At 44.3% G+C, this 14400-nt stretch overlaps 1 protein-coding gene across 11 annotated transcripts in view; it reads left to right on the forward strand.

Moving 5' to 3' along the window:
* PHLDB1 (pleckstrin homology like domain family B member 1) overlaps positions 1-14400 on the forward strand; it is a 190484-nt gene that overhangs the window by 77285 nt on the left and 98799 nt on the right. For all 11 annotated transcript variants that reach the window (XM_068240824.1, XM_068240823.1, XM_068240826.1 and 8 more), the window contains 2 exons: positions 2035-2158; positions 6960-7130. In XM_068240824.1, the coding sequence (XP_068096925.1) occupies positions 2035-2158; positions 6960-7130 (295 nt within the window). The remainder of the gene's footprint in view (positions 1-2034; positions 2159-6959; positions 7131-14400) is intronic.

Below are 14400 nucleotides of genomic sequence, written 5' to 3' on the forward strand. Positions count from 1 at the left end.
AGTGTGTTCCAGTATTCCCAATCAATAAAAAGTGGCTGATATCATGTCCAATCGACCAGCTTACTCAATCAAGCAGGATGCAAGATATCGGTCGAACACACAGGACTCGACTACCGTTCACATATCATTCGATCGATTTTTGCATTCAGAGCATGGAGACACAACATTAGTCAGATTGATTATTGAATTGCTTGTAGTGTGTGGGTCAACAGTCGATCGACTTTCAATCAACTATACTAAAGTCGATTCCCCAATAAAGTCAATAGCTTTGTTGATTGAATCAGAATCGCTAGATGTATGGCTGCCTTTATGGTTCTTGTTTACAAGAGACTGGCTTAATCAGAAGAGCTCCACTTGGATGAGTCAGTCACACCAAAGAAAGCTGCAAATATAATGCCTGGTACACATGATGAGATTTTCTGGCAGATTTACTGCCAGACCGATTATTTCCAACATGTCCAATCTGATTTCCGATCGATTATCGAATCGATTTTCCGTTCACTTCTATGGGAAATCAATCGGAAAATCGATCGGAAATCAGGACGGACATAATGAAAATAATTGATCTGGCAGTAAATCTGCCAGAAAAACTTGTTGTGTGTACCTAGCATAAGAAAAATGTTCCAGCCCTATATGACAGATACACACCTAAAGGGCAACTGACCTGAGAGTTATATGGTGGCTGCCATATGTAATTCCTTTTAAACAATACCAGTTGTCTGGGATCCTGCTGATCTTTCATGCATCAGTAGTGTCTGAGTCACACACCTGAATCAAGCATGCAGATCAAATGTGAAAGTAAGATGAAAGTGAAGTGCCCAGTTTATTTAACCTGGAGCTTCCTCCAGCCCCCTGAAGTCCTTCTGGACCCTTGCCGTCATTCCTCTCTGTTCCATTCAGCAGCTGTGTCCCTCCGAAAGCTGCATGTGTGGCTCCGGCCCCGCCCCTCCTCAATCACCAGCCAGCCATTGTGCCCCCTTTGTGTGTCCCCCAAAATTGTAAGCTGGAGCTTCCACTGGGCAGACTATCCATAATTCTAGCATTAATACTATCGTATTCCATTTCCTGTCTATAATCAGTAAAATATTGAGGGACAGTTGCAGCCATTGAGATGCTATATAAACCTTAACAGAGGCTGCAATATGCTGTATAAAGTTATGAGTGCAGGGCTGCCATCAGAAATTTCTGGGCCCAATACTGGGAAAACATACTGGGCCTCCCTCACTCCCCCCTCCCTAATTTAATGCGAACCCCCTATATTTAAGCTGGTCACTGGCGATCAGCAAAGCGCTGTGGGATTACTCTCACTGCAAATCGCAAACGCGCTGCATGCAGCATTTTCTCAGCAACTGTGATTCTCATTCACTGAAATCAGGATGGCAAAGCACAAGCATGGCAAAATCACAAAAAATCTCAATGCAAAATGGGCCGCCGAGGCAAACACAGCCACACTCGCTGAACGTCTGTACAATCTGTGACAGACTTGCAGCGAGGGCCCATGTGCGTGGCATTGTTCCTTGGGCCCCAAACTCATTTGGGCCCCATACTGCAGTCTCCCCTGTGATGGCCTGAAGGCGGCCCTGTATGAGTGGGGTTTTTCATGTTGGTGGACTAAATACCTAATGTTAACATTTTGGGATCCTTAGCGGGAGTGATGTGTAATATGCTTGAAGAGGGCCTACAATCCTGCTCCATATAGTCACTACTATGGGGCATTCCAACCATATATGCCATAGGGAACCTTCAGCTTCACAATCTCTAAAGCAGGTAGAGGGGAAGTGTTGCAATATTTGTCTGCCCACAATAATATTACCACTGCTTTATGCATCAACCCCTTTGTCTTTACCATACACTTATGGAACTACAGAGATTTTACAATCTATCCTCATTTTCAATTTCTCAAATCATGGAGATGTGGGATTACCATACATTCACTGTCCTAATCAATAGTACCATAGAATAGTAAAATATTAGCCCTGTGGCTCTCTATGTCTCTACCATGCAAATTTGTATCACTTTGTCTTTTGTTCACAGAGCACCCCACTGGATCTGATAGATACAGGAAGAAGCTTAAAGGTACAGACTGAGAAGCCACATCTTGTGAGTCTTGGGAGCGGGAGGCTGAGCACTGCGATCACCCTGCTACCACTGGAAGAAGGTATTTATGTATTTTCAGTAACTCATTTTTTTTTTTGCAATAAGGCCAATTTACAATTGCAGTTGAGCAACCAAAAAAGAAGAATAACATAACAAAACGTAGCATTCTCAACAAACTCAAATCCTGGCCTATATTCTCTCATTCAATACTTCTTGAAGTTGTGATATAATTTTAGGATCATGAAGATAGATGTGTATCACTTACAATACTCCACAGTTCTCAATTCTTAAAGGGAACCTGAGACAAAAGAAGTCTCAGGTTCCATACTTACCTGGGGCTTCCTTAAGCCTCCTTAAGGCCGCTTGGTTCCTTGCCCGATAGCCTGGCCGAGGCACTGGACAGGCGCAGAACAATCCCAGCCATGGAAGCATGAAAGGGGCTTGCGTGGCTGGGTCGCGCATGTGCTATGAAGCGCGACTCAGCCAAGCTATCGTGCCGTCCAGCAGGAGACACGAGCCACCCGAGGAGTTGGCGAGGGGCCGAGAGTTTGCATTCCTGTTGCCAGGACCATACTGCACAGTATGAGAAAATCTCTACTGCACCTGCGCAGGATGCTCCCGGTGACGGGAGCGCGAATGAGGATGCGTGTGGCCAAGGCCGTGCAGGGACAGTGGCCAACGACCGGCTCAGTCACCGAAAGCGAAACTGAGCCGCAGCGGGGAACTAGAGGATCGCTGAATACTGGCGCAGGCACAGGCCAACTGCAGGGGGCTGGTAGAAGCCCCGGGTAAGTAAAACTGCTTTTTTTAATATAACACGTAAGTATTCCATTCTTAAAGGGGAACTGAAGAGAGGTATATGGAGGCTGTCATGTTTATTTCCTTTTAATCAATACCAGTTGCCTGGCAGCCCTGCTGGTCTATTTCTCTGCAGTAGTATCTGATTAAAACCAGAAACAAGCATGCAGCTAGCCTTGTCAGATCAGACTTATAAGTCTGAACCACTGAAACATCTGCTGATGATCTGCTGCATGCTTGTTCAGGGGCTATGGCTAACAGTATTAGAGGCAGAGGATAAGTAGGGCTGCCAGGCAACTGGTATTGTCTAAAAGGAAATAAACATGAAAGCCTCCATATACCTCTCTCTTCAGTTCCCCTTTAAAGAGAAACCGTGACCAAGAATTGAACTTCATCCCAATCAGTAGCTGATACCCCCTTTCCCTTGAGAAATCTATTCCTTTTCCCAAACGGATTATCAGGGGGCTCTGTATGGCTGATATTGTGGTGAAACCCTGCCCAAAGGAAATTGTGAGGACCATGGTCCTGGCCGTTTCCTGTCTGTGAACCTCGTTGCATTGTGGGAAATAGCTGTTTCCAGCTGTTTCCAACTGCCAAAAAAGCAAGAGGCAGCTACTTCCAGTGACATCACCTGCCAGCAGTTAAAATGTCACCATGTGATAAATGTCAGAATGTAAATCAGGGAGAGGAAAGCTTTTACAATGGGCAAACACTGACTAAATCATTTATACATAATTATTGTAAAAATGAAGCACTTTTTTATTTCACTGGAGCTCCTCTTTAAGTATCCCTTAAAGGAAGCCCCAGGTAAGTATGGAACCTGAGACGGTTTTCATCTCAGGTACACTTTAAGGCAGTTTTCCTCCTCGTTATTAACACTACCAAAAATTAGTCCATATTTATAACTGAGTGAGATTATATTTCTTACGTCTTCTATTGTTGGTATTACCAGAGTAGCCCATGTTCTTGAAATGGCCACTTTTGCCGCCAACAATATGTTTACTACCGTATGTCTGTATACAGGATTAATCTTTTGTACTTTAAGGTTTAACAAAGTTATTTATGTATTAATGGACCTTGATCATGCATAATATTTTGGAATTACTCAGTTTTCTTGTGTCGCTTATTAACAAGGTTTACAGATAAACGTCACACTGTGTTTTTCTAGCTGAAACATCTTTTAATTATAACGTCAGATTAATTATTTAGTAGTAGTATTGGCTTTAAGATACAGCTTCGTGGGGTTGACTCACAAAGCAGCATTATTCTGTTATGTGTAGATTCCCATTTTTTTTTTTACTATCCGAATGTTACATGTGTAAAGTCATATTGCCCAAAATGTAATGTCGATAACTACATAACACATAAAATAGCAGGTGCGCACAACCAGTCAAAAATGTTGCACCTTTTATCTGCTCGCTCAGCCATTTATACTTTATACATTAGACAGTTAACAAACATTACGCTTTGATCGGTAAGACATCATGTGCATAATCTTTTATTCTCATAAAATAACATATGTAAATCCATGCGTTACAGAATATTGCTCTTTTGTGAATCAGTCCTCACATCTGCTAACTAAACTCTTGCATATGAGTCAATACATTACAGTATATATTTAAAAAAAAACATGCATAATGTTTTTAGTATGAAAGCTGGTGCTTCCTGCACACAGAGAAAGTTGGCGCTTCCTGCACAATCTTGGTGTAGTTGGCAGCACAGTAGCGTTATGAATAGCACTCTCGCCTTGCAGTGCTGGGTCCTCGATTCGAATCCCAGCCAGGCACTATCTGCAAGGTGTTTGTATGTTCTCCCCATCTGCATGGGTTTCCTCTGGGCACTCCTGTTTCTTCCCACATCCGAAAAACATACAGATAACTTAATTGGCTTCCCCCTAAATTGGCCCTAGACTATGATACATACACTACACGATACATATTATGGTAGGGATTAGATTGTGAGCCCCTCTGAGGGACAGTTAAGTGACAAGACAATATATTTTGTACAGCGCTCTGCAGGATGAAATAAATAAATACGCTCTGGAAGGTGAAAGAAAAAAATACTAAATAATAATATAAGCCAAAGGTTCTATAAGGGGTGCTCAGGCCGAATACCCAGAGCCCTTAATTTGCTCCTTAAGTTGAGATAGCAACAGAGGCTGGGCAATATAAGCAGACCCAGCCTCTGTGTGCAGATAGCATTGTCAGAACCCCACCTCGGGTTCTCTTTAAACATTACCCTGGGAGTGACGGCTTTTTCTGTTTGTTTTTAGAATGTACTGTATATTAGATTTATTCTATACAAGCAGAATAGGAACAGTTTTACATGATTTCCAAGCGTGTCACGTGAAAAGCAAGAGAATATCCCATCCCTTATTGAAAGATTTGTGATGGGTTTGGGGCTACTTTGCACATGCCGGATTCTTGGCAGTGACAGCCCTTATGGACCGGATGAGTTTCATCTAGTGTGTGTATGGGGCTTAAAGGACCACTCCAGTGAAAAAAGTAAGCAGTTAAAATCTGACAGAACCAACAGGCTTTGGGCTAGTCCATCTCCACATGGAGGATTTTAAGGGTTTTCCTTGTTTTAAAAAGTATTTCCTGAATGGCAGTTTAACTGCCAAAATAGTAAGATACCTGCCAGCTTCCCTGCTCAATTGCACACTATTTTGTCAGTTAGATTTAACAACTACCATTCAGGAAATGCTTATGAAAACAAAGAAAACCCTGAGAATGACCCATGAGGAGATGGACTATTCCAACACCTGTAGGTCCTGTCAGATCTTATGTGCCTACTTTTTTCGCTGGAGTGGTCCTTTAATACTGTGGCTTAAAGGGCAACTGAAGCAAGAGGGATATGGAGGCTGCCATACTTATTTCCTTTTAAGCAATACCAGTTGCCTGGCTATCCTGCTAATCCTCTACATCTAATACTTTTAGCCATAAACCCTGAACAAGCATGCAGCAGATCATGTGTTTCTGACATTATTGTCAGATCTGAAAGATTAGCTTCATGCTTGTTTCTGGCATTATTCAGACACTACTGCATCCTAATAGAGCAGCAGGACTGCCGGGCAACTGGTATTGTACAAAAGAAAGAAATATGGCAGCCTCCATATATTTCTCACTTCAGTTGTCCTTTAATCTCCTTGGCGATAACCTTGAGCTAGGGTCGGGGCGGAAAACCGTAGCTCAGAGTGGCAATCCCAACCTCTGCTGGAGGTAGCCGCCGGAGGCTGTATGCAGAGCAATGTGCGCAGCGGGAGCGTTTTTACATACCTCCCAGGGATCCCCACGTCGGCCGGCATTCTTCTTCCTCTCCTCCAGGGCTCTGCTTCCTCTTGGTGAGATTATGACGACAGCTGGCAATCTCACTTTAGATTTGCAGCGCCACCCGGAGGATGGAGGCATAACTGCAGTGCTGGAGCCAGGGAGGTGAGTGATAACTGGGCTGCTGCAGATCTCCCTGGCAGCATGAATTTTTCCAGGTTTTAGGGTCTGAAAGGGTGCAAAAAAATTGTACCGCTTTTAGACCCTAAAATCCGGAAAGATTTATACCGCCAAGGGGGTTAAAGAGGAACTGTAACCAAAACCAATATATCACAGGCGGCAACATCTTCAGTACAGGCAGTTGGCACTCTCGGTAACGAACAAAGAATATTCATTACTGAGAGTTCTAAAACCAGTACAAGATCATAGCTGGTCTCCCAGAATGATTGGGGGATGGGGGGTCCCTCATAATAAACAACCTAGCAAAGGCCCCAGTGGGAGGGCAGGGCTATATACCAATATACAGCAATTTATAGCTATAGGAAACATTTGTGATGCTAAAACCAGGATATTTAACGAAACGTGCGCAACCTGATTAATTGACTGCATTCTACTATATGTTGTTACAGGTCCTCTTTAAGTCTTTATACTTTCATAGTTGGTGTAAAGTAGAATTCTGACAACAGGCATTATTTTTTCTCTCCTGCCTTTTACAGTTTCTGACTGACACCTACAGCAGGTACAGTGTATAGACATACAGTTTCATTACTAACATTTGTTTATGTTTTGTGGCAGGGAGGACAGTTTTAGGCCATGCATCTAAGGATATTCCTATACAAGGCCCTGGTATTGCTGCTACACATTGCTACATTGAGAATAAACATAGTGTGCTCACCCTCTATCCATGTGGGAACGCGTGTGCCATTGATGGAGTTCCAGTTACTCAGCCCACTCGTCTGACTCAAGGTAAGGCTGGCAGACATTACTTGCAGGTTTCATATTGCATGCAGATTTTTGTTTACCACTTTAACGACTTAAGGACCAAGCCTTTTTAAAAATGTTTTCTCTGTGATTGTTGTGATTGGCTCACAGGGTGATCGGTGTACAGAAGAGTTTAGCGGTGCTTCATTTAAGTGATTGTGACAAGAGCATTAGAGGTAGTGTAGTTAAATCTACACCATGTCGGTTTAAAGGGGACCTTAGCCTTAACTTAAACAATACCAGTTGCTTGGCAGTCCTGCTGATCTCTTTAGTTGCAGTAGTGGCTGCCTCACCCACTTGAAACAAGCATGCAGCTAATCCAGTCTGACTTCAGTCAGAGCACCTGATCTGCATTCTTGTTGAGGGGCTGTGACTAAAAGTATTAGAGACACAGGAACAGCAGGAGAGCCAGGCAACTGGTATTATTTTAAAAGGAACAATCCATATCAAACTTACAGTGTAATTAATTTGCCCAGTTTAACTTACCTAGGTTACTAAGCTATTAAAGCTTCAGGAGGCAGAATTGCACACCGGTCGGGCAGTTCAAGCTCTTGGCTGCCAGCCATGAGTGCTATTTGGGTGCAATCAAAATGTAGCTAAAAGGCAGCATTTGTAACATCATGTGTGTCATTGCTTTTCACACGGTTGTGTTACTTGGCAGCAAAACATGTCACATCTGAGCACAGCCGTGGCCACGCTCAGGTGTGACTCCATGGTGGGGGGGCCACCTCTTTATGGCCACTACCAAGCATTAGCAAGCACCATTTGGTACATGGGAGCAGCTGACAGGTGGTGAATTCACTGCCTTGAGCCTCCCATGTGGAAAAAGCCTAAATTATATATTTTAGATTTCTGCCTGGAGGTGGGCTTCACGCAATAATATATAGACAGACGTTCCATTTTGTACAATGGACCCTTTTTTTGTCTGTGTGAAAGTTGTGGCACGCGGCCCCAGCTTCAGTGCTGCCTCAGAATATATGGCACTGAAGTGGCATCATATAGCAGATTTGATCATGTCCTATTGAAGCCACCCTGAGACCAGGCAGGCTTTCAATGGACATTTTCCATCTACTCAGGAAAACTCATCTACTCCGGAAGCTTTCACATAATTAATAATAAAACAACTTTTCTTTTCCCATCTTTTGTGGCAATAATGCCTCTCTCCCACTATGTTTACCCTACAAGCAAAGACATCACTATAGCGAATATCTGCAGATGGTTTATTATCCAGTAATAAGGCTGTATGAAATTAGGTGTTTCTTTGTCTCTGTGTCCTTTAAGGGCACTGCCTCTGACACAGGAGACCTGGGTTTGAATCTTGGCTCTTCGTGTTCAGTAAGCCAGCACCTATTCAGTAAGGAGACCTTGGGTAAGACTCCCCAACACTACTGAGCACGCCCTAGTGGCTGCTGCTCTGGTGCTTTAAGCCTGCCGGGAGAAAAGCACAATATAAATATTCTGTGTCTTGTCTTACTCTACAAAATGGAAAGGTAAAGGAACAAGCCCCCTTAGTCCCCAGGTCTTCACCGTGGGGTTGTTGCTATTGTTATGCCCCTGGATGTGACCATGTGACCATGAAAAGAGGTACAACAAAAGAAAGCAGAGAAGGATTAAGATTAAATGGAGCCCAAGGAAGGTAGCCTTAGCATCCCCCAATAGTCTTTTTGGTAAGCTCAGTCAGAAAGGGGTCAGAAAAGGTGGCAGCCGGGCCCCTTAGTGTCCATTAGGCCCCAGGGATCTGCATAGGTTGCCTTGTGGATACTCCTGCCCTCATAGAAGGTGACTGCAAATCCGATAATTACTGTAGAGAATGTATATTTAAAAAAAAGGCAGCGAAAGAGGCAGAAAGAGTGTTGAAATAGCAGGTGAACAAGCCTTGTGCTTCCTGTCTGTTATGTGTTTGTGCAGCACGCTGGAGTGCTGTGCAGAGCATGCATGTGCTGCTCCCAGTCATTTTGTTGTCTCATAAAACCGTCTGCCTCTCACATTATTTCACATTTCTTTATTTGCACAACTCACCGCCAACCGCCTCCATATTTAGTTTATGCACTAGACATGGTGGGAGCTTCTGTCAATCACTATAATGACTCCGCCTGCTCGACATCCGCATGCAGACTTCTAACTCACTCACAGGTAGCTGGATTTATAACCGCAAATTATAGAAAGGAAAGAGGCTAAGTAGTAGTGTGTGGAACTGGCTGAAAAGATGTAGAGCTGCAGGTAAGCACAGCTACAACACACGTTTCTGAATTCTACAATGCAGTGGCAAAAGTAATACCTGCCATTTACACAAAACTATTTCAAAGTTCATAAACTTTTGGCTTTAGTTGGGCTGTACATTTCCTCAAATTCCACCCCTAACCAATACTGAATCTCTTTGCCTGTGGCTTTAGTTTTTGCTCTGATGCCCAGTCCACTGACTCTCCATTGGCACCCAACCAGAGCCAGATCATCCACAAGTCAAACCTAGGCAGCTGCCTAGGGCCCAGAGAGAGTCTAGGGGCCTGGTGGATGCTATCTTCTACCAAAATCTTACTAAAAAAGACAGGTGACCACCAGCAGTGGGCAAAAACTGCTATCTTGCCTAGGGACCTATTTCATCTTAATTTAGTTTTGCACTATGTGTTGTTCTATCGAATGCTCAGCAATTATTATTATAGTCACAAACACTGGTTCGCACGACAGCCGGGGGCCCCAGTCTCTCTCACTGGCTGGGGCCCCCAAACCACCATGTGATACCCAGAGGGAAGTGCGGGGGGGGGCCCTGGACCTCTCACCCCCAGGGAATTCACCCCCACTGCCTCTGAACGGAATGCTAACTGCAAAACACACAATTTGCTCACTCCCAGCTAAAGCACTTTCCTACCTTTATTTGGTCTGCAGGTGCCAGTCAGCCAATCAGGTGTACGGTCATACACCCTTTGCCTGCCGTACCAAATCTAGCAGGAATTGCATAAATTAGGTAGCATTCAGGTGGGAGGCTTCGGTTGGACGTAATCGTAGATTGCATCGATTACAGGGACGCCCCGTGTAGGCACATCTCCCACACGATCCCCTCCCTAACCACTCACCTGTCAACCGCATCCTGGAAGCTGCAAAAAAAAAGGATATTTAAAATCACAAACACTGGTTCGCACATCAGCTGGGGGCCCCAGTCTCTTTCAATAGCAGTGGACAGGTGAGTGGTTAGGGAGTGGACCGTGTGGGAGATGTGCCTACATGTCCCTGTAACCAATGCAATCTACGATTACGTCCAACCGAAGCCTCCTACCTGAATGCTACCTACCTAATTTATGCAATTCCTGCTAGATTTGGTATGGCAGGCAAAGTACACCTGATTGGCTGACTGGCGCCTGCTGACCAAATAAAGGTAGGAAAGTGCTTTAGCTGGGAATTATTATTATAGTGCAGCTCTGGGATTTTTCTTAATTTTGGTTCTGGATAGTTAGGAACGTTTAGGATTTTTTTATTGTCTGTGTTGCAGAAATTTTCCTTCTCCTTTTGTCCCATGGACTCCCCTGGAACGTCATGGAACGTCATGGCTTTAACCTGAAAACTGGTTTTCTCAGGGAGGAGAAATGAGAAAAAACGTCCCCTCTGTGTTACTCTTGGACAGATTCACTAACTTCCTGTCTGCAAAGGAAGTGAATAAATCGGGGGACACAACACATCAGCAAAACCCTAAAGAACATCAAACCCCTCTACAAACTGAAATATGTGATTCCCTTGGGCTTTAAATCATACCATAACCCTATAGCAATCAAATTTGCAATTGGAAGTTGATTAAAACTTTCTATTGTATTTCTTGGTACAGATCAAAATCATTGATCCATGATCAAGATGTTTTCATCAATTCTGATCACGTTTGACTGATTGTACCCTCAAAATAAATCGAAAGATTTGATTGAAACAGTTGCCTTTGAATGACAATGCTTGTTTCTGGTGTGGTCGTATAATACCAACTCTGTAATGTAAATTGAGACATTAACTTGAATAACATGTAAAGGAATATTAGTAGACAGAATGACATGAGGGAAAGAGGGGAACAAAGAAATAGAGGGAAGGGGGACATATTGATCAACATGCAATCTTTTTCCTGCAGTTTTAGGGCTGGTGCACACCGAGCGGCTTTTTCAGCGTTTATGCAGCCGCTTGCGGCTGCGGATACGCTTGGTCAATGTATCTCAATGGGGTGGTTCACACCAGAGCGGGAGGCGTTTTGCAGAAACGCATACTACCGGGGTGAGGCATTTTTTGGATTGCGGATGCGTTTCTGCCTCAATGTTAAGTATAGGAAAAACGCAAACCGCTCTGAAAAACGCCAGTTCAGAGCGGTTTTGCCGGCGTTTTTGTTACAGAAGCTGTTCAGTAACAGCTTTACTGTAACAATATATGAAATCTACTACACCGATACACAAAACCGCAAAACGCTAGCTGAAACGCTACAGAAAAATAAGAAAAAGCGTTTCAAAATCTGCTAGCATTTTGCGGATCTGCTAGCGGGTTTTGGTGTGCACCAGGCCCAAGTAATAATATTGTGTGTGTGTCAGGACACAGAGCACAGGGCTGCCGGCAGGGCTCCCAGGAAAACTAAACAACACAATAGAATGAGATTGTCGACAAAAGCAGAAAGAGGGGTGATGTAAGGAAGGGGAATTCAGCCATGACACACTTCCTGTGCTGTACATTCATCCATGACACACTTCCTCTGCTGTACAGCCAGGGTCTGCTCTGGATGCCTATAGTGGTGGGCTATTTGTTGTTACTCTGACGCATAGTATCTACATAACAAGGAAGAAAGCAGAATCTTTGTTAATGGAAATGTGATGTTTATATTTAAAGTGAAATTCCACTATTTATTATCATTATTGTTATCGTTCTTGATTTATATAGTGCCATCATCTCCTATGGCATTGTGTAATATAGATAAGAATGTGTACAGTGCATACATACATAGTTTGTGTATTGTACAAGTAAAGCCTTGTACTCACAATGTTGCCCATCAGGTTGGGGGACATGGCTGTGCTGAGGCTGGCAGATGAGTTGTTAGCCTGCAACCTAACGCCATGTTCTGTTCTTATGCAGGGGGTGGGGGGGGGGGGGGACTTGAGCGGTGCAGGCGGGATTTCATGCTGCAGGCGGGGTAAGTGAAGAAATAAATACTCTCATCCGACTGAGAGGGGTCAGAGTGCTGTACACACACTGGATTCCCCACAGAAGAGGTTGTTACCGACTGCCTCGGCCGAGGTTTAAAGGGAACCGTAGACGAAGCACCCTCATGTATTTTACCATATATATATCAGTGGTAACATTGGAGAAAACACTTACCATGCTCTCTGTTTCATCTTCACTGCTCAGCCTGCTTGTTATCAGCCCTGATAAAATCCCTGACTGAGAATTCAGTCTGGCTTTGCTCAGGAATCATTATAGCTGAGTCTGTCTTCTCTGGTGTCTTTTCAAGCCCAAGCCTGCCTCCTTCTGGCTCTGCTATAATGACTCCTGAGCAAAGCCAGACTGAATGCTCAGTTGGGAATTTTATCAGGGCCGATAACAAGCAGGCTGAGCAGTGAAGGATGAAACAGAGAGCAGGGTAGGTGTTTACTGTCATGTTCCTACTGATATATATGGTAAAATACATGAGTATTCTTTGTCTCTGGTTCACTTTAAAGGGAACCAGAGGCCCCAGAAAGAAGATTTTTTACATACCTGGGGCTTCCTCCAGCCCCATACGCACGGATCGCTCCCACGCCGCCCTCCTCCGCTTCCTGTATCGGGTGGTACCGGGTCCCGTAGTTTCGGCCAGTCGGCGGCAGCACGCGGATAGTTGTCCGCATCACAAGGACTCCCGGCATACCCGTACGCGTGCAGCTGCATACTGCGCAGCCGCATGCGTAAGGGTATGAAGGGAGCCCCTGCTCATGCGGACATTTGGCCGCGTCCGCCGGAAGTGACGGGACCCGGTACCGGCGATCCAGGAAGCGGAGGATGGCGGCGTGGGAGCGATGCTGGCTTATGGGGCTGGAAGAAGCCCCAGGTATGTATAAAATCTTTTTTTCTTTTTAAGATTCCGGCATCTCTGGTTCCCTTTAAGAGCACACCAGTACTTTCTGGTAGAAGTACAGGAGAGATAGGAAACAACAAGAAAGGCTCTTCTCCTGTGAGGTTACAATTGAGGCAATAATGGGGAAAGAGGGAAAAGAAACAGACACAATCAGATTTAATGCTTGTCTAAACTGTATCTTGGTGCACATTGTGACCACCAGAGACTGGTGATGGAATAGTGGAGTCCAGGGTGCTGAGTGTGGGCTGCGTGTATTCAAGGGACCTGGAAAATAGCAAAACTGCAATGTAGCTTCCGTATTAGTCCTTACATCTTTGTGAATAATAATGCTATGTGAAATAGTATGAGGAAGATGTGCTCGCGTTCTGTTCTAATTACACAGTATTACACTACACTCTAGTAGGAATATTTATGTTATCGCTGTGAACAGAGCTGGGACAAGGTCCTCCAGCACCCAAGGCTGAGACACCAAAATGCACCCCTCCATCCCTCCCACCCCAGCCGTCACACACTGATTGCTATTAGACTAAGAGGCCCCAGAGCCCCCAAACCCCACCAACAGCCTAATCTCTAGTTATCTGGGTTGCAGTCACTGCCATGTATCCCCTTTTCTTATTTATCTGTGCTTCAAACACAACAGGGGAATGACAGCTAAGTGAGTTGTGTGCCCCCTCCTACACTGCGCCCTGAGGCTGGAGCCTCTCTTGCCTCTGCCTCGGCCCGGCCCTGGCTGTGAACATGACAGAGTTAGGTTATTTGGTCACCATATCGTGTCTATCTTGTTTATTTTGTCATACGCAGTGTTTCAGCAGGTAAAGAATTTACATCTTTGTACAAAGTGTGAGTTTTATGATGATCTATCTAAAATTGCTTTAGAATTAGTCCTCTTTTTTTTTCATTTATTTTAATTAACAAATTGGTTCTTTGTGTCAGTGGAAGTGTTCTGTGTAGGTTATGATCTCTATATTCTCAAGATGCTGTGTGTGAAAAAATGTGCTTCACCTGAGGCAACAAGGTGGCCAAAAACAACCTCACAAACCACAATACAAACTACACTTTATAAATAGAATACATTGGAAATGCTGCAATGTGCAGCGGCGATCACTAGAGGCCATATTATGCATTTATGAATCACCCTATTAGAGCTCCATGACCAGCTACTCCCTTCTCTTATCAGTCATCTTCAGAAGTGCA

Source organism: Hyperolius riggenbachi, chromosome 6 (assembly GCF_040937935.1).
Source record: "Hyperolius riggenbachi isolate aHypRig1 chromosome 6, aHypRig1.pri, whole genome shotgun sequence".
Lineage (NCBI taxonomy): Eukaryota > Metazoa > Chordata > Amphibia > Anura > Hyperoliidae > Hyperolius > Hyperolius riggenbachi.